The sequence below is a fragment of the Vombatus ursinus genome, unplaced genomic scaffold (assembly GCF_900497805.2).
Source record: "Vombatus ursinus unplaced genomic scaffold, bare-nosed wombat genome assembly UNPS02014959.1, whole genome shotgun sequence".
Classification (NCBI taxonomy): domain Eukaryota; kingdom Metazoa; phylum Chordata; class Mammalia; order Diprotodontia; family Vombatidae; genus Vombatus; species Vombatus ursinus.
This window is the reverse complement of record NW_020954737.1, coordinates 11236417-11257233: the sequence shown is the minus strand read 5'-3', so window position 1 is coordinate 11257233 and position 20817 is coordinate 11236417. Positions and strand designations below refer to the sequence as shown.

Here is a 20817-nt window from a genome sequence, read left to right as displayed (position 1 = left end):
CACGATAACTTCTTCTAAATGAACCTCTCAAGTTTCAGGTTGCCATTTTTTGACTCTTCTGCAATGTTCCTTTTAATATGATTTATCAGTACCAAAAAAAATGTACAGGAGCAATAGGACAAATACTTTGTGATTTGTCCTCAACTATCACTCTTACTCCCACAGCCATCCTATTATCATATAACTCCCATTACCATTTAACCACATACACAAACTGTAGTCTTGCTTAAAATAAATTAAGAGTTGACAGAGGTCTTTAGATTCCCATTTCCCTACAATGGGTGATTAGAATATACTTTCTCTCTCTCTCTCTCTCTCTCTCTCTCTCTCTCTCTCTCTCTCCCTCGGGGTTAAGTGATTTGCCCAAGGTCACATACCTAGTAAGTGTCTTTAATAATACTCCAGCATATTGGGGAGAATGTGGAGGGAGACATGAGTGGCCTATATTATAATGAAAAAATTCTGGACCTGGGGTCAGGAAAGACCTGGGTTCCAATTCTTGCTCTGACAGTTGCTATCTGGGAGACTGGAAGCATGTCATTTAATGCTTCTGAGCCTAAGTTCAATCATTCTTAAAATGAGGATGATAATATTTCCAGCATCTGCCTCAAAGGGTTGTGAGGATCAAATGAGTTGCTGAATGTTATACACTTTGTAAGCCTTGAAGTGATGCGCAAACATCAGCTATAATCAGAAAAAACAATCCCCTGACTGCCCAAATGCTACAGTGCATAGAAGTGAACTGTCTTAATGAGAAGGCCAAGGAAAAGAGGGTTGCAGGAATGCTTCCAGGAAGGGTGTAGGGGAGAGAGAAGAACTCACCACTGGATTCAAGGGGCTCCAAAGACTGCAAAGCAGTGTGAAGTAGTAGAAAGTTCCACTTGGAAGATCTATTAGTTTATCATTTATTAGCTAATGTGGTACAGTGGATTTGGAGACCTGAGTTTGAATCTCGGCTTGGCTATTTATTTAGGCTGTGTTGCCTAAGCTCTTTGGATCTTCCTTTCCTGATCTGTAAAATGAAGAGGTTGGACTAGAGAGATACTAAACTTCCTTCCAGCCTCCAATCAATGATCCTAAGTCATTTAATGTCTTTGAGACTGAATTTACAAGCTAAACATGTCCAGTTTATATAGTACTTGTACCATCTAGTTTATAGGTTTGTTAAAGATTCAAAGAACAATATTTGCTCATTGGGGAAAGAAAGAAAAAAAGGAAAGAAGGAAGGAAGGAAGAAAGAAAGAAACAAAGAAAGAAAGAAAGGAAGGAAGGAAGGAAGGAAGGAAGGAAGGAAGGAAGGAAGGAAGAAAAAAAGAAAGAAAGAAAAGAGGGAGGGAGGGAGGGAGGAAAGAACTGATGGAGAAAGGAGAGAAGGAAAGAGAGGAGAGTGCAGGGGAAGGAAGGGGGATGGAGGGAGAGAGGAAGGAAGAAAGGAAGGGAAGGAGTAAAAGAGAGAGGGAGGGAGAGAGAGAAGAAAGAAGGAAGGGAGGAAAGAAGAGAAAAAGGAATATCTAATGTAGGTAAAGTGTGTCATAACTCTAGAATATTATACAAATATAAGTTATTGCTATTCTTTTACCAGGTTATATTTATATTTATTTGACATCTTTTTGCAAATTATAATACTCTCCCCTATGTATATACACTGTAAGTTATCACTTTTTGTGTTACAATGAAAAATGCTCAGGCATACAGTGACGTTTATATGTGATCACACTCATACAACACACTTGAAAAGAATAATCACTGTTTCTTAAACAATTGTGCACACTTCAAAATTTTCCAAATGAAGCAGTAAATGTGTTAGGAGTAAACAAAGTATGAGCTTGGATGTCCAGGGGTGGACATTGGTAGGGTCTGCAGTTTGTTTTCTGAACCCAAAAGTAGTTCTTTACATTTTTCCTATTAAATTTTTCCTTGTCAGATTTATACTTTGCCACTAAAGCTGCCTTTGGTTACAGGACATACGGTCTAAGGGGTACAGTATTGGACTACGAGTCAGGGAGGCTTGGGACTGAATTGTATCTTTGACACTTACCAGCTTAACATGATCATCGGCAAGTCACTTCACTGCTCTCAATCTGTTCCCTCATCCGTAAAATGGTTATAGTCATAGCCACTGTAACTACCTCACAGAGGCATTGCAAAGTTCACATGAAACCATGCATTTAAAATGTTCATATAAATGTCCATTATTTAGATAGGTGAGGAAGTTAATGTGAGGGTGAGAGGTAGACTATAGCATGGATTTTCAGGGAGGCTGAGCTTTACATAGGCACCATCTTGTCAGAAGAACACTGGAAGTAGGGGCTTGGGAAAGGAAGCAGTCTATTCCTTACAACTTTGATGTTTCAATAAAAAGTAATTACCTCTAGAATAAAAACTTCTTTTTAAAAATGCCCTTGTATCTTTCTTGTGGTTCCTCCTATTGGTTCTAATTCTTCCTTACAACATGATTAATGGGAAAATATGTTTAATTGGAATGTATATGTATAACCTGTAAAAGCTTGCACACCATCTTAGGGAGAGAAGCGGGGATGGAGAAGGAGAAAAAATTAAAATTCAAAAGCATATGGAAGTGATTGTTGAAAACTATAAATAAATTAATAAAAATGTCCTTGTGTCCCTCACACCAATGCCTTGCATACAGTAAGTACTTAGTAAATGCATGTTGTGTTGTATAGAACTTGGTGTCTAACCATCAGGTGTATATTAAGTGTACTTTGCAGGGTGTTTCATTATGACATTCTTGGGTAGGAGTTCCAAAGAATGTTATAAACTTCATAGTGCCTAATCGATGTACTTATTCGTGGCAAAGAAAAGTGGTAGGCAGAACAAATGTAAATAAATGCATTATTTTATTGTGTCTCATTATATATTTGATTTATTGCATGCCAGGGAAGTACTGTATGAAGAAGTCAATTTGTTGGCTTTTATAATCTCATTAGGGTTTCTTTTTAAAGCATTCTAATTGGAGGTGCCATCTGTTCTGTTTAAAAGCTGTTGTGCATCACCACAGTAAATAATTTTTCAGATAAAAGAAGTTTATCTTTAAACGTTTAGTAAGCTGACAATGTACTAAAAACACCCCATGCTGTCTATGATTTGGTTTAACAGGTCAGACTTGGCATCATTGCATAGCCATCACTCACAGAGATCTTTGCCAAGTTAGTCATCTCATTGAGTATTTTTCCAACACCTATGGTGTACCTAGGGTTGTGCTGGGTGCTATAGAGAGCAGAGAAGAAACAGACAAGAGAGGCTATGTCCTTTATGAGCTCATAGTCTAGTTGGGGAGACAAGAAATACTCATAAGAAACTCTTAGAGACCACTATGAGAAAGCAAAGAATTAAGGGTAGTTGTGATGTTACTCAATCCAATAATTCAGTTTAACAAGCATTTATTAAGCACCTTCTAGGTGCCAGGAAGGGGCAGTGAGGTGGCTCAGTAGACAGAATGCTGGGTCTGGAGTAACCGATACCTAAGTTCAAATCCAGCCTTAGACACTTACTAGCTGTGTGATACTGAGCAAGTCACTTAACCCTGTTTGCCTCAGTGTCATCATCTGTAAAATGAGCTGGAGAAGGAAATGGCAAACCACTCCAGTGTCTTTGCCAAATAAACTCTCAAAGAAGTCACAGTTGACCATAGCTGAAAGGACTGAACAATAAAAAATCTGAGCTCAACTCATGCTGCTGCTGCTTACTACTCTGGGACCTTGGGTGAGTCATTTCCCCTCTGTGGGGTTCAGTTTCTTTATCTGTAAAATTAGGAGGTTGGACCAGATGGTCTCTGAAACCTTTTCCAACTATAAAATCTATGTATCCTAGCACCTCATGACCTGAGTTTGAATCCTGGCTCTGACTTTTGCTAACTGTGGGATCCCAGGAAAATTATGTCATTGTTTTGTGCCTCAGTTTCTTCATTGACAAAATGGGGAAAATAACACATGAGCTTTCTACTTCACAGGGTTATTGGCAAGAATCCCTCTGTCAGTCTTTAAAGTGTTGTAGAAATATAAATTGTTGTTATGTGTTGTAGCCAGTGAAGGGAATGATGAAATGCATTGGAGTTGAGATATAGGGGCTTCCTATTCCCCCAGTAAGCAGGTTATTCATGCACAACTGGTCTACCAGCCATCTAGTTAGTATTCTCAGGAAACACTTCCTATTTCTACTCCCCAGGTTGTAGTGAAGCAGTTGAAAGACATCCTGAAAACTCCCTAAGGTTCTGGACTGCAACAGGGACCAAGAAGTTTTGGTTCTTAAGGGCATGATCTTATCAAGGAAATCCTTTGCTATCGAGGGCTGCTAGTATGCAGGAAAGGAATGCAGAGTGCTCACTGGTCCCACCACTTTCCCCCAGTTAAGCATTAGCAGAGTGAGTGGAGTCAGGAAGACCTGAGATTGATTCAAAGGAACTGGGTATGTTTGGCCTGAAGAAAGACAACTCCAGGAGATGTGATATCTGGCCTTCAAGCATCTGAAGGACTGTCATGTGCAAGATAAACCAGAAGACAGAAACAGGAGCAATGGGAGGAAGTCATCAAGAGGTAAATTTAGGTTTCATGTCAGGAAAAAAAAAATTTCCTTATAATTAGAGTTATTCAAAAGTGGAATGGGTTGCCTCCAGCAGTGGCGAGTTTACCCTCATTGGACATCTTCAAACTGAGATAACTACTTGTCAGGAATACAAGAACATGGGTTCTTTTCGTTTATAAGTTGGACTAGATGACTGCTGAGGTCCAACTCTCAAATTCTTTGATTCCATATAATTTCAGCCTCTGAAACATACTAGCTGTGTGACCTTTGGCAAGTCATTCAATCTCTCAGTCTCAGTTTCCTCATCTGTGAAATGGGAATAAAAATCGCACATACCTCACAAGGTTGTTGTGACAAGGTTTAAGTCAGGGAATTGGGAATCTTAAGACTCCTCTCAGCAAATGAAAAAGTCTTAGAATTTACTTCCATTATAAAACTTTTCCCTACTCTTACAGTTCCTATTCCATCCTTTTGAATTGGTCTCTTTAGTTACTCTTATGACTCTATCAAGTAGGATAGCTTCTTTGCCCTGAAGGCTTCTTATGGGGCTAAACAGAGCTTGTGGGGGACACTGAAAAGCCCAAGTCATAGACTAGGGCAAAGGGGAAAATGGAAATGGAAAAGAAAAAGAGTGAGAAAAAAGGAAAAGAAAGAGGTAAGAAAGGGGGTGAAACAGTAAAAGAGAGAGGAAGTGTCCCACACAAATACATCACATAAATGGAAGCCCACTCCACCTAAAGGGAGAGCCAATTCTTTGCCAAATGTCTCTTCTCACCACTATCTCATTAAGATGCATGGGAAACATTTCTAGGTCCTTATGTATAGCCAGCTTTTTTGAAAGAATAGACTCTTCAGGATGGAAACAAATGCTATATTTAATTAAGCACTAGATTTATAAATAAAAATGAAGTTAGTAAGCCCCTGTAGTCATATCTCTTAGATTAGCCAGTTCCTTCGTAGAATAGTAGATTTTGATATAGATTAGTGATCATTTATTCCAGTGGGTTCTTATTTTTTGTGTCTGTCATGGACCCTTTTGGTAGTGTGTTAGAGCCTATGGACCCATCAGAATAATAATATAATAATGATAATAGTAATGATGATGATGATGATGATAACAAAAACCCATAGACAACTTTGTTTGTAAAATGCTGTTCGTATCTCACTTGAATGAAGTGTTATATCCATAAAATAAAATACAAAGGATGACAAAGGAAACAAATTATATTGAAATAGTTATAAAAAATTGTTTAAAGTTCATGGACCACAGGTTAAGAACCCTAATTTAGTCCAATCACTTCATTTTCCTCTTCTGTAAAAGGAGGATGTTAATAGCAACTACTTCACTGAGGTATAAGAAATCAAATGAGAGAATATATATATATATATATATATACACATATATTATATATATATAATATATATAATATTTTATAAACCTTAAAGCTCTATAAATGTTGGCTATTATTTTACAGATGAAACTGGGGCCCTGAGAGGGGATGAGCCTAGGTCTTTGGACTTCAAGTTCAGTACTAATTCCACATTATCATATTGCCAAAGCATTCCCACAGCTGCCTCACTAAGTGAGCATGCATTTCTGATCTGTTCAGGTTTCTGGGAGATTACATTGCCTCCAACCAAAGAAGTGAGTGAAGTGGAAGATGAGAACAGCACAGTGGCAATAGAGATATATGTAACACTAAACAACTGGGCTATGAATCCCTTTCACTGACTTTACTCCAATTGTCAGGTTACATGGGCCATCTGTCTGTCCTCCCCTTGAAGCAGTGAAGATTGGATTTACTGCAGGAACTGAAAGTGTAAATTCCTTCACCTAGCATTCAATCAATCAGTCAATCACCAAAGATTTATTGAGCACTTATTCCAGGCTAGGCAGAAAGTTAGTCATTGTGGAGGAGACAAAGACGTGTAAGGCAAGATCTCTGCTCACAGGCTGATAACTTACTTGGGGCAATATGACTAAACACTCATGAATTAGAGAAAAAAAAAATAAATTCTAAGTGACAATGGAGGAGTGAGGTTGGAGTTTGGAAAATGGGGAGATCAGTGAGGACTGGAGCTTTTATGGAGGTAGAGCTTAAAGCCTTCAAAAAATTGGAAGGAAGAGTAGTATTTGGAAGGGTCAAGAGGAGAAATGAGGGATTTTTCGATAAAGGAATGGCAAAAGAAGAGGCATGGGGATGGGAATGAGCATGAGATAGATGTATAAATTGCGTGCTCATCAAATTTGCAAAGGATACAAAGCTAACAAAGTTAACATAGAAAATCAAGATCCAAAAAGATCTCAGCAGACTATAGTGTTGGATTGAATGTAGTAAGGCAAAGATCAGTAGAGATAAATATCAAAACTTGCCTTTTCATTAAAAACACACACACACACACACACACACACACACACACACGCTTCACAAGTACCAGGTGAGAGAAGCATGGTTATATAGTTTGGGATTTTTAGTTGACTATTAGACCAATGCAAATTAACATTGTAATACAGCAGCCAAAAATACTAATGTAATTATGGGATGCATTAAGAGATACAAAGCTTCTAGGACTAAGGCAGTCACAGTCCTACCATACTGTCATCAGACCACATTGGAAGAGTGTCTAGAAGAAGCCAACCAAAGGACTAATGATGAATCATATTATCCACCTCCAGAGAAAGAACTCATATTATTTGAATACAGACAAAAGCATGCTATTTTTCACCTTTTTCTTTCATTCTTTATTTTTTATTCAAGTCTTCTTATACATAATGACTAATATGGAAATATTTTACATGATTGCACAGACAAATATTATCTTATTTTATCCTCCCAACATCCCTGGGAGGTAGGTGTTATTATTATCTGCATTTTACAGATGAGGAGCTTGAGACCAACAGAGGTTCAGTGACTTGCCCAGAGTCACTGAGCTAAAGTACCTGAGGTTGGATTTGAATTGAGATCTTCCTGACTCCAGGACTCCTGACTCTGTCCACTGAGCCATCTAACAGTCCCTAGGATGGTGAAGAGCTTAGAGTGCAGGTTATAAAAGGAATAGGTGAAGGAAACAGTGATGTTTGGCCTAAAGAAAGAAGACTCAGAGTGGAGCCTAGAGGCATGATTGCTGTCCACAAGGTTTTGAAGGGTTTTTCATATGAAAAAAAACATTAGACTTGCTCTGTTTAGACCCAGAGGGCAGACCCAGAAGTGATTTCCAGATTTCAAATTGATGTCAAGAAAACTGTCTAGCAATTAGACCTATCCAAAAGTTAGAACGGGCTGCCTCAAGAGATACTGTGTTTCCTCTCATCAGAGACTTTCAAGTAGGGATTCTTTTGGAGTATGAGTTGGACATGGCTGTTGAAATGTTTTCCAACTCTAATTTCTGTGATTCTCTGAAGTAGTTTACATGAAGTTTAATATTGATAGAGTCATATGTGATGAGAAGACCAATGGGCTTTGGGAGGATTTTATCCTTGTGAAGATAAAATCAGATTAATGATTGAAGTTCTCTGGGTGAGTGGGTATGCTGAGTGAAGAGGAAAGATGGCAGGTGAAGAGCTGGTGGTCATAGGATATCAGATTAAGGATCATAGGAACATAAAGTCATAGATTGAGCTGGCAGGGACCATAGAGATTATTTAGTTTAATGTCTTTATGTTATAGGTATGGAAACTGTAGTCCAGAGAAGTTGTGGAGCAGCATCCTATGATACTGAGTGATAATGACCACAAATGACCATGTTGGTGTGCGATAACAGTGTGAATGAATCATGGTTCACACCAGGGAAAGGTCTCAGGGCTCAAGGAAACATATGTTCAGAAGCAAGTGAAGAAACCTGCTTGATGGAGGTCACGGCAACCACATACATATTCACAACTAGGAAAACTCACTTCAGAGAAACCACAAAGGTGGAGATAGTAAGACTAGGGTTATGTTCTTATCAACTATCATATGTTAGAGGTAGTAGTCTGAACCTATAACTATCAGTTTTGGGGATGACTGATGTTGGTTACCAGAAAAGCTAAAAGAGACCTTAGGGGCCAAATCCAACTAGCCCTCTGCCACCAATTTCTATCCCAGTTTTCACATGAGAAAATTGCAACCCAGAAAGGCTGCCAGTTGCTTAAGCTTCCACAATCACTGACAAGGTCAGGCTAAGAAAACAGGTCTCTTTACTTTTAGCCCTGTGTGCTTTCTAATATGCTGAATTGTCCCTGATCAACCACATTTCTTAGTATTGTTGAGTACTGTTATACAGTAACAGAAATTCAGTGAATTTCCATAGTGATGATATTCTTAGAAGAGTGGGTAAACCACAGAATGTCCCTACTTAAAGATCTGGGGTCTCTTCCATCAACTGGCTCATTGTATATTTATCTGTCTCCTTCTGGATTAGCCCAGTGGCACAAGGGATAGGCACCCCAGTCAAATCTGTGGTAGGGCAGGGAACTCTGAGTAGAGGCACCATTAGACTTTGTATGTTTGTGGGTAGTAAGAAATGATTGGGAAATTAGCCTGAACTGGTTAGATTGCTGGATGGATGGTCACTGATCAGAAATGGCTACAGACTAAGTTATCTAAGCTTTTATCTGGGAGTGTGGTTTTGAGTCACCTTCTGTCTTTATTCTTTAGACTTAACACTCAGAAGAAAATAGTATTATCCTAGCACCTGATATGAGTAGAGATAGATATCTTAGGAGTGGACGAGATTGAGATATTGTGGAATCAAGACATTCCTTGGGTTGTTAACATAGATGTTGAAGTCATCAAGGTCAATGGTGCAGGGTGAGGTAAAAGAGAATAAGAGTGGATGCTAAAATTATCTAAGAAAGGGGAATTGGGTCTTAGAGAATGGTAGTGATTTGAAATAGCCAAGAAAGATGAATGGCATGAACTTCAAGTGGAAAGCAGAGTGAGTATAATAGAAGTCACCCAGATTTGAAACTAAGGAATATAAAGGACAACCTCCCTTTTCTTAAATTACTCATTGAGTAGTGGGGAATAGAAAAAAAATAGAGAGATAGTACATCAGGGAACATTATTTTCAAGGGAAAGCCAGGAGTCAGCAAAGCAAATAGGTATAAGGAAAAAGTAAAATAGGTTTAGAATAAAGGGAAATTTGCCCATTGTGGAATGGGGGATTCCATAGAACATTTAAAAGACTAGGTCTTCTAAGGAGTAGGTGACAATACTTGAACTCCTCTAATAGGATGAGTTTCGCACACCTCATGACAAAGCTTATCATATTCTTCCCAAGTCAAAGTATGTTGCAGGGCTACCTATCAGAAAATGGCCCCAAGGAAGCTCACAGGATAAAGCCAAGGCGAAGGATCTTTTAGCCACATGAATTAGAGGAGCCAAAAATGAGGGTCTTGACTATCTGTGTTCACAATCAGATCTAAAGTTGGAAGGGACCTCAGAGGCCATCTGGTATGCTGAGCCCAGTCATTTCAATCATGTGTAACTCTTTGTGGGTTTTTCTTGTCAAAGTTAGTGAAGTGGTTTGCCATTTCTGTAAGGGTTAAGTGACTCGCCCAGGGTCACACAGCTAGTAAGTGTATGAAGCCAGGTTTGAACTCAGAGAGATGAGTCTTCCTGACCCCAGGACCAGTGCTCTATCCATTGCACCACCGAGCTGCCACCTGGTTAAGAACCTGAGGCTCAGGGATGTTAATCAGGCTACTATTAAATCTTACAGATAACAAGCATCAGAGGTGAGATTTGAACTCTGATTCTTTGACTCCAGAGTTAGTACTCTTTACTATGTTCTCCCTTTGATAATCTCCAGGCAAACTTTTACACCTCCATAATTTACTAACTCATTAATGGTCTTATCATAGAGGTTTTTCCAAACCTTTTCATCTCTCTTCAAATTTCCCATGGTTCCCTTCCCCTCTCCCCCACCCCAGCTTACATTATTTCCTCATATTTAACTGAAAAAAAAATAAGGCCATTCACTGAAGCTCCCTCTTCTCTCTTCCTTATCTCATATCACTCAGATGTCGCTTCCCACTTTTTCCTCCTTTACTCTTGTCTCACATGAAGAGGTGGACCTTCTCCTTGCCAAGGCAAGGAAAACCCCTCTAAATACTAAAATTATCCAAATCTATCCCATTTTCTCCAACATATTACTCCCTCTGTCGTCTCCACTATCTCACTTATCTTCAATATCTTCCTGCCTCCTGGTCCTAGGCAGGGGTGCGTTCTACCATAGGCTGGGCATCCTGTCATCTACAATTTTGCTTCCACCTCCTTTCCTCTCACTCTCTTTTAAACTCTCTGTAGTCTGGCTTCTGATTTCATTATTCAACTAAAATTGCTCTCTCCAAAGTAACCAACAGTCTTTTTAATCACCAAATCCAATGGCCCTTTCTCAATTCTCAATCTTCTGGATCACTCTGTAGCATTTGATACTGCTGCTTTCTCCTGGCTCTCCTACATATATGAGGACAGCTCCTTCTCTGACTCCTCTACTAAATTTTCATCCACATCATGCCCAGAAACAGTGGGAGTTCCCCAAAGCTATGTCCTAGGCCCTCTTCCCTTCTCTCTCTATACTATTTCACTTAGTGATATCATTCACTTCCACCTAATATCTCTATGTAAAGGATTTTCAGATCTTTTTGTCCTCCCTAACCTCTCTTCTAACCACTAATCTCACAATTCTAACTACCTATTTGACATCTTCGGACAACTAGGTGGAGTAGTGAATAGAGTGCTGGCTCTGGAGTCAGGAAGACCTGAGTTCAAATCTGACCACAGACACTTACTAGCTGTGTGACCCTGGGCAAATCCCTGAATTCTGTTTGCCTGTTTCCTCATCTATAAAATGAGCTGGAGAAGGAAATGGCAAACCATTTCAGTATCTTTGCCAAGAAAACCCCAAATGGGTTCATGAAGAGTCAGACATGAATAATCAACAAAAACAACATTAGACATCCCAAATTGGATATCTCATAGACATCTTACACTTAATATGGCCAAAATTAAATTCCAACCTTAATTAACTTCCTCCTCCCAACTCCCTGCCCCTCTGAAGAAAAACAAAACCAAAAAAAAAAAAAACTATCTTCTTCTTAACTTCCATATTACTGTCAAGGGTACCACCATCCTCCCAGTCACACAGGCTTAAAACTTAGGTGTCACCCTTAGCAACTTCTCACTCACTCTCCCCCCTCACTGCCATATCCAATCATTTCCCAGGTCCTGCCTGTACTATTGCAATAGACTATCTAAAAGCCTTCTCTTCTCCAATCCATCCTCCCCTCAGCTATGAAACTGATCTTCCTAAAGCACTTCTGATCACGTAAATCCACCCAGCCCCCACCTTAGATATGTAACAAACTTCACTGACTCCCTATTGTCTCCATAAAATACTTTGATTGTTAAAGTCCTTTATAACATGCCCCCACCCACCCACCTTTCCTGTCTTCTTACACCCTACACCCCATTCGGTTGTAAATTCCTCATCAAATTGTAAGTTTCTTGAGGGCAGAGATTGTCTTTTGCTTCTTTGTATCTCTGGCACATAGTAGGCACTTAATAAATGTTTACTGATTGACTCCCTAGCCCCTACATACAGTGACACTGGCCTTATTGCTGTTCCTCACACTAGAGGCTCTATCTTCTGTCTCTAGGCATTTCCCTTGGCTGTCCCCCATTCCTCGAATTCTCTCCCTCCTCATGTCTGCTGAATATCTTCCTTGACTTCCTTCAAGTCTCTGCTAAAAGTTTTCCCTTCTACTGGAGGCCCTTCCCAGACCACCTTAGTCTTACTGCCTTTCTTCTATATACAGGGGAATCTGGAGATTATTTCCAATTCAGCCTGTAAGTTTCCTATTTGTACATAGCTATTGGCTTGTTGTCTCCTCTTTTAGATTGTGAGCTCCTAGAGATTAGCAACTTTTTTTCTTTCTTTTCTTTGTATCCCCAGCACTTGCACAGTGCCTGGCACATAGTAGGTGGTTAATAAATGCTTGTTGACTATCTGACTGGATGGTCTCTGAGTTCCTTTACAACTCTGATCAGTAATCCTGTGATTCTATGTATTTGACTCTCACTCAGTATCCTGGTCCACCTCGTTTGATGTCTTCTTAGTTGTCACTAATCCCTGAAAGTATTGTTCTTCCGAGTCTACCCATAGAAGGAAAGATTGTAAGAACATATACACACACAAACACACATGCATATATATGTATAATCCACATATGTATTTGTTCCAATATATACATATGTATGTATGTATGTATGTGTGTGTGTGTGTGTGTGTGTATACATATATTTTTGTTCCAGTGGGCAAGTGTTGTCCGAGTAGAAGTGGAAATTAGGGTTCTTTCTTCCTTGAGTTTTCACAAGAAAACTAACTGTTCAGAAAATCAACACTGAGTAGATAACATACACAAAGATGATATTCTTAGGCTGTCTATTTTTCACCCCCGTACTGTTCATGGTCCCACTTAGCACAGCACAATTTTCAAAGTCTGTTCATGTTTAGGACAATTCTTCACTGTCTCAGCTTCTCTCTCAATTGTCCATGGTGGAAGACTAGATCTAAATCAAACCAGGAATGGGCCAATAGCATGTTTTTCCTTCTAGTTAAGCACATGTGTGACATTTGCCTCCTGGTCCTAGGCAGAGGTGCCTTCTATCAGTAAGTTAAGAAGACCCGGTAGAACTGGCAAGATACCCAGCCTATGGTTCGGAAGAAGTGAGAAACCATGGTCCAGAGACTGTGGACTAAAATAACCTTGACCAGCTTTAGAAAGCCAAAGAGAGGATCACAATGTGTCAGTCTCAGTTGACTCAGCACAAAAGGGCCTTTTAACAGATTTCTACCATGGTCCCCACCAACTATCACATGCTGATGAAGTATTGGGAAGCTTAAGATGAAGACCATCTTCTTGTGGACCAAGAAAACCAGATGCCACCTGACCTTATGCTATTTTTATACATTCTCCATCAGTCAATCAATTAATCAACAAATATTTATTAAAAACCTACTATGTGCCAGTCACTTTAATAAGTATCCTCAATGGACTGAAGTTACCTATTTTGACAAGCTTGGAAACTTAATCCCTTAACCCCTCCTGAGGATCAAACTACTCCCAGTTATTCTTCCTTTTGTATTTTTCTCTTCCCTATATAATTTCTTCCTGAAGAAAATAGTTCTTTATGTAAGCAAAAGACCTATAGTAGGGGATGAGATTATAGGGGTAAGGATGGATGTTATTAATATAAATAAAATACGTGTCTGGTGTTTTTTTTTTTTTTTTCAGAAAAGTAAGAATAACTGTTTGGTTGCTCCTGCTGGTGCCGTGAAAAGATTATGTAAGAAAATATTTAAAACTCAGACAAAGGGGAATGGGGCTAACCATCCCATTTCCTCTATATGGATGCAGCCAGAAACCAAAAGGCCATGCCAGCCAATACAGGTACTTACTGGTACATGCCACCTCCGGTGGGTCAAAGTCTGCCCGGTAATAGCCTGTGCGGCAGGTGCAGATGGGAGAGGCCTCCGAAGGAGAGCGGCTGTTGGATGGGCACTGAGAACAGACCCCCACTTCCTGATTTGCCTTGAACATTCCTGCTGGGCAGGCTGGAACATAATGAGATAAGAACAGATGAAAATTAATCACGAGAGAAATAATGTGATTCTCTTACAGTAGAATCACAGGCTATAAAGTTGCTATCCTTACACTGTCAGGGACTTAAACCATCTATTTCTTTATCGCTGCTAAGCAGGGCCACCCCGGGCTGATGAAATCCTTTTTAATGCCTCCAGGAAGGGGAATTCCAAAAACTCCTTTGTCATCTATTTCAACCCCTCCTCTCTGAGAACCAACTAGTATCTCTTTCTCAAGTTGCCCAATGAATATTGCCTTTAATCACAACTTTCATTTACTTCATCTATACTCAAATGGAATATGGAGATCCAAGGATGTGGATTACAAGCCATCCATTCATACTCATACTACATAAATCTTCTGATCTTTATAAGTTTACCACAGCATAAGGTGGAGTGCAGGAGGCTTTTCCTTGCTTTGCCTTAGCATCCTGTGGATACTATGGAGGACACAGGCTGTGCAATGGCTATTCTTCATTCTTGCCATATGACTAGCCCATTGTTTTCATTCATACATTTCTTTTATGATATTCTTTACTCTGCTACTTCTCAGTAATTCCCTTTTTGTAATGTTTTGCCACTTATTCACACCTACCTTAAGCCCTTCTACTGTCCTGTGGGTAATCATCACATTTATATAGTGTTTTTAAACTTTGTAAAACCTTGCTTTTTATACATTACCTCATTTGGTACTCATAACAACCTTGCAAGGTAGATAATGCAATTATTAATATCCCAATTTTAAAGTGAAATACTATAAGGCTAAGTAATTTTTCCATCAACATATAGCTATGAAAGATTCAGAATATTCAAACCCAGATCTCTCATTCCAAATTCAGGCAGGGCTTTATCCATTATTCTACTAGGTGGCATAAATTGATAAAGCACTAGGCCTGGAGTCAGGAAGACATTGAATTCAAATCTAGCTTCATATACTTACTAACGGTGTGGCCATAAGTAAGTCACTTAATCTCTATCTGCCTCAGTTTCTTCAACTGTAAAATAGGGATAATAATCATACTGGCCTCACAGGGTTGTTACAAGGATCAAAAGAGATAATATTTGTAAAGAGCTTAGCACAGTCCCTGCCATTGTATGTCTAACATGTCTTTATTGTATTCTTTTTTTTGTTTGTTTTTTGTTTTGTTTTTTTGGGGGGCGGTAAGGCAATTGAGGCTAAGTGACTTGCCCAAGGTCACATAGCTAGTATGCTTCAAGTGTTTGGTCTGAGGTTGGATTTGAACTCAGGTCCTCCTGACTTCAGGGCCGGTGCTCTATCCACTGCACCACCCAGGCTGCCCCTCTTTATTGTATTCTTAACACTCCAATGGCATTTGAGATACTCCTGTCCAAGTTCTCTTCTTACCCCTTGATTATTCTTATTTTTGCTTTTGCAGGCTCTTTGCTAGGTCCCCTTTCTTCTTCAGTTGCTCAAGGATTTCCCCCCTAAGGAACATTCTCTCTAAACTCTTGACATTTCATTCCTTCCAATGACTTCAATTATCATCTCTATGTGGAGGGCTTCCCAATCTATATATCCAACTCAGAGCTCCAGTCCCACATTTGCAACTGGCTATTGGATAGCTCTACTTGGATGTCCCATTAACACCTCAAATCCAACATTTCCTAAGGCAAATCATTATTCCTAGGTTGCCCTCCCCAAATATGTTTTAACTCCCCTACCTCTATTGATAGTACCACCATCATTGCAATCACTGAAGTACAAAATTTTAGAGTCATCTTTGGCTTTTCCACCTCCTTCTCTCCTCACATAGAATCAGTTGTTTTGCTTGTTGGATTCAACTTTGATTCTATTACTTCCTTTCTATTTGCTTAGAAGCTTGTAATGGTGCACCTTATTGCTTCCGTCCACCTCATCTTCAATCCTGGGAGTTCCTTACAATGATGGCAAATGCATCCCATCTGTGCCTGCCCAGCCAGTGTGACTCTTTCCATGGTCTCCCTAAAGGGGGTTCAGTCAGTGTTCTGGAGACCTTCCTTGTTTCTGCAGGTCTAATTAATTCATTCTCTTACTCAAAACACTTCTATGTGGTGCCCTGTAATTTACCCAAATAAAACATACATTGCTTAATTTAGCATTCAAACTGCCTTTCCCATATAATCCAGCTCTAACCTACATTTCTAACTTCATTTTACACTGTTCTCCTACACTATCCTTCGTTATCTCAGAAAACCTGAAATTTTCAAGAGTATCATATTGGATCCTAGCTACCAATACCTCAATGCTTTTGAGTAATATGTCTCCATGCAAGAAATGGATGGTACCCAGCCCCTTGCCATCTCTGCCTGTTGAAATTCTTCTCTTCCTTCAGGTACCAGTTAAAGATTGCACCTCCTCCAAGAAGCCATTCTTTATACACCAACTAGGAGTGGTCCCTCCTTTCTCAAATCTCTCATTCTTCTCTGCTTGGGTCTCATGAATTTATCATATTTTAACTAACGTTGTAGTTATATAACTAAGACAGTATAATTTTCTTATCTCTACTATCAAATTTAACTTCCCTAGGGATAAGGATGATCTTTAGTTCATCTGTTCTCTAGGCCTAGAAGAATGCTTTGCACAATGTTGGTTGCATTGAATCGCCAATGGGAGTCTATTCCTTATAAATTGAGTATCTGATTTTTGAGATGATGAGGAGTAAAAGACTAAAATTTGGGGGATGTGTGGGATTGTAATCAGTCTAAGAGCATCATGGAATAGGAACTCATCTAGCCAGGATGACAGAAAATGATGCTTTTCTGAAAAGTAGAGGGACAGCTTAGATGATTTTTCCAGGTTCATCCAAGCTCAAATAGTCTGTGCTGCTACAAATCCCTTTCCAACATTAATCCCAAAAGAATGTGTTTTCACTTTTTTTTTCTTGTTGTAGTTAAAAGCCTCTTCACCTTTAGTGTTATATGTTAAGCAATGGAATAAACAAATGCCTTTGAGATCCAAGAGCAGCATGAAAACTGATTTCCTGTGAATCTTCCTGGGGGCTGCAGATCTTAGAGCAATAGGCCCCCTATTTCCAAAGGCAGCTATTGAAGGAGAAAGGAAAAGTACTGAATGAAAGCTGGAACTTTGTGAAGAGAGAAGGAAATAAGAGTGAATGTAGGGAAGGAAGGGGGCGCTCTAGGGAAGGGTTAGATTATCTTTCTTTTCCCTCCTAAAGAGGAAATTACTTACCTGATCTTTGTGGCCTGAAGGCTCAGCATGTGACCTACTATTTCAATAAGAATCCCAGGGAAGTAAATGAATTAAAAACAAAACAAAACAAAACAAAATTAAAAAAAACCCTAAGGAGATAATGTATGTCTATACCTATGCTTTTTTTTAAAATTTGGTGAGGCATAAAAGGGGTGGATTTACTTACATTCAAATGTAATCAACGATAATAATTTAAAATGAAAAGTGAAACCAAACCCTATACATACAGCCCCAACTGACAAGTGAATTGTGATCTAAAAGGTAATTTGTAACTTGTTTGGGAAGCACTGAAAATGCATTTTATCACATTTTTAATGTTATAAATCCTGATTAGCCCACAAAAACCTGTTTTATCCGTAATTGAGCTGAAATACTGTATCTTTTCAATGAAACATCACTGAAAACATTAGAGGCCACTTAAATTTGCAGATAAAGAAATTGAGGAAACAGAGATGCCATGATTTGCCCAAGAACACATAGGTTGTAAGTAGAAGAGTTGGGATTTAACTTCAAATTCAGTGGTTTCAGCATTATATCATGCTACTCTGTGATACTCTCAATGTTGATGTCTTCTCCATTATTGAAGACAGCAAACCTTCTCACTTATCCTGTGCAATTCCTGTCCATGGAGTTTTTCCCCACAAGTCCTCCATAGGACTTCTATTACTAGAGCATTTCTTCTTGTTCTGTGAGTATATCAGGGATCTCAATGTACCATTGGGCTGTCTACCTGTTCAACAAATTCAATTCAATTCAACAAAGATGTATTAATTGCCTATTTTATGGAGGGTTCTTGTCCAGGAGCTGTGAGAGGCATACCATTTAGATTAAGACATACTCCTTGCTTTCATGGATTTTAAAGTTTAATGGGGCTAAGATATGGACACAGATACCTATAGAATTATAAGTGATTTAGGGGGGATACAAAACAAAGTCCTAGTAGAAATAAGAGGAGAAAGAGAATTACCAAATTAGAGCAGGGGAAATCAGTCATGGATCTGCAAAGAGCCTGGGCTGGGGCAATCCTTGCCATTGGCCCTTTTTAGGGGTGCTGGGGGGTGGGAAGGAAGGGCCAATGATAATGCTAGCCCAGGGTGTGACAATATATCTAGACATACCCAGCCCATGCTTAAATGAAAGTCAGCTGGAACATAGAGTTTATGAAGAGAGTAACATGAGAGAGAGAGAAATCTAAGAAGATAAAGATATCCTGGATTGTGGAGGAGTCAGATGTGAACAACATTAGAAATTATCCTTGTGATTTTTTTGAGATAAGAAACTCCCAGTGAGAAATTCTCTCTACCAGTATGAGTCAGATCATCTCTATAACTCATACATAGTCTTAGTGAGTTGCCTACAGTCACACAGCAGGTATGTGTCAGAGGCAGAACATGAACCCAGAGCTTTCTGAGTAGTTTTAGATGGGGAAGTAATCAGTTTACTTTAGAACATGTTGGGTTTGAGGTGTCAGTATTATATTCAGGGAATGGTATCATTTAGGCAATTGGAAATACAGATGTGGAGCAAGTCTGGAGAGGAGAGGTCAAGACTGGAGAAATGGATTCTCTTTCTTTCTTACCACATGACTGGTCCACTTCCTTTTCTGGTCATACCATTCCCAGTAACATCTTTTATGTCACTTCTGGTATACCAGCAGTCATTGGTACTTCACTGCAGTATGTTTATAACCACTATGCATCTTTGCATTGCCCTCTAGGTTATTTGTAATTGCAATCATAAGATCATGGTGCTCCACAATTCACGGTCACAGAGCATCACTAGGCATTAAAAAGATGACCTTCTGTAGTGGAGGCCAAATTGGGATCATTAAAAGTTTCCCAAATTCCCAGTTTCCCAAATGTAATCCAACCAGAGTTCATTACCCATCTGTAGTCCTTGTCCAATATACACATATGCTTCTTGGTTCGTTGTTATGCCTAATTTCCCTTCAAAATTTAACGGCTTTCCTTTTCCTGGATATAGGTGTGTCACCAGAATTATTCTTACACTTATCCTATCCACGAATAGGAGTTAGTGGGCATCTAGGAGAGACAGAGTTGATACTCATATAGGGAGGGAAGACAGTCAGAGATAAAGAGACAGAGGGATAGAGAAAGAAACAAAGGAATAGAGAGGGAAAAAAAGACAGAGGAAGAAAGAGACAAAGAGAGAAAGTAGGAGAAAGCAGGAGGAGGGAGAAAGAGACAGAGAGAGACACACACACAGAGACAGACAGACAGACAGAGACAGAGACAGAGAGGGAGAGAGATTTTCCTGAGATTTTTACTTGGGAAAGAATCATAGAATTTTGGAGTTGAAAAAAGGGAAGGAAGTGAGAAGTAGGAAATAGGATGGAGTTAAAAAGGATGTACACATGAGAGCACTGAGCTATGAGAAGTAAAAGGGAAGAGAAGGAAAAAAGCATCAAATGTATACAATTCTCATGAAGAAGAAGCTTCAAGATGGTAGGTTAGATCTATTAGATCAATGTGCCCTGTGCCTGCCCCCCAGTGGCACTGTCATCCCAATACAGCTTTGTGGTTGTTCAGAGTGAAGGGGTAAAATTAAGGGACTGTGTAGGGGGAATGTACAGTTGTCACTCATGTAATTGGGGCATGTATAATAAGGCAGCCAAATGGCTATACAGTCCTGGGATAGAGATATTCTAAGGGGGCCATTTCCAGTCATCCCGGTTTGTATCTTGCCACTGGACCCAGATGGGTCCAGAGAAGAAAGTAAGGCTGGTGACTTTGCATGGCCCCCCCTGACTTAAATCCAATTGACTTGCAAGTCAAGGCATCATCTTCCTGATGTCATGGCCCTCTTTGAGAATGAAGGACAAACAACAACAATATGCTCTAGTGAAACATTTGTTTTCTTAAAAAAAAAAATCAGGCTTTCCGTAGCTTTCTATGTATAGATAAGTATTAGGCCTGTGTTCAAATCCTGCCTCTTCTACTTCTTACCCGTGTCACCTTGGACAAGTCCCTTACCTCTCTGGGCCACAATTTTCTAATCTGTAAAATGAGAGGATTGGACCAGACCAGCTCTAGCTCTACAATCCCATTGAACCTGTAAAGTTGCAAGGGGATATTAGAGATTAGGTAGTCCGAATTCTTCCTTTTTCAGATGAGAAAATAGAGATTCAGGGGGATAGGACACTCACCCAAGATTATAAAGATAATAAGTAATGCCTCTCCTGGACCACTTTCAGGAAAAGTCCTAGGCATGTTTCACTTGACTCCTCTCTCTGGCCCTCTCCTACTCTTCTCACCAGCTTCCTTGGCCCCACAATCAAATCAACTGCCAGTGTTCCCAGATGTGCTGGTTCGATCAATACCCATTCATTACCCTGTAATTTTTGGACCACTGATTACCCTATAATTTTTGGACCAAAGTTCACCTCTTAGAACTGAAGTGCCTTGAGGATAAGAATT

The 20817-nt window shown here is 39.5% G+C and overlaps 1 protein-coding gene across 3 annotated transcripts in view; it reads right to left on the bottom strand.

Moving 5' to 3' along the window:
• The window catches only part of EPHB1 (EPH receptor B1), a 722599-nt gene that overhangs the window by 216838 nt on the left and 484944 nt on the right, over positions 1-20817 (bottom strand). For all 3 annotated transcript variants that reach the window (XM_027845332.1, XM_027845333.1, XM_027845334.1), the window contains exon 4: positions 13987-14142. In XM_027845332.1, the coding sequence (XP_027701133.1) occupies positions 13987-14142 (156 nt within the window). The remainder of the gene's footprint in view (positions 1-13986; positions 14143-20817) is intronic.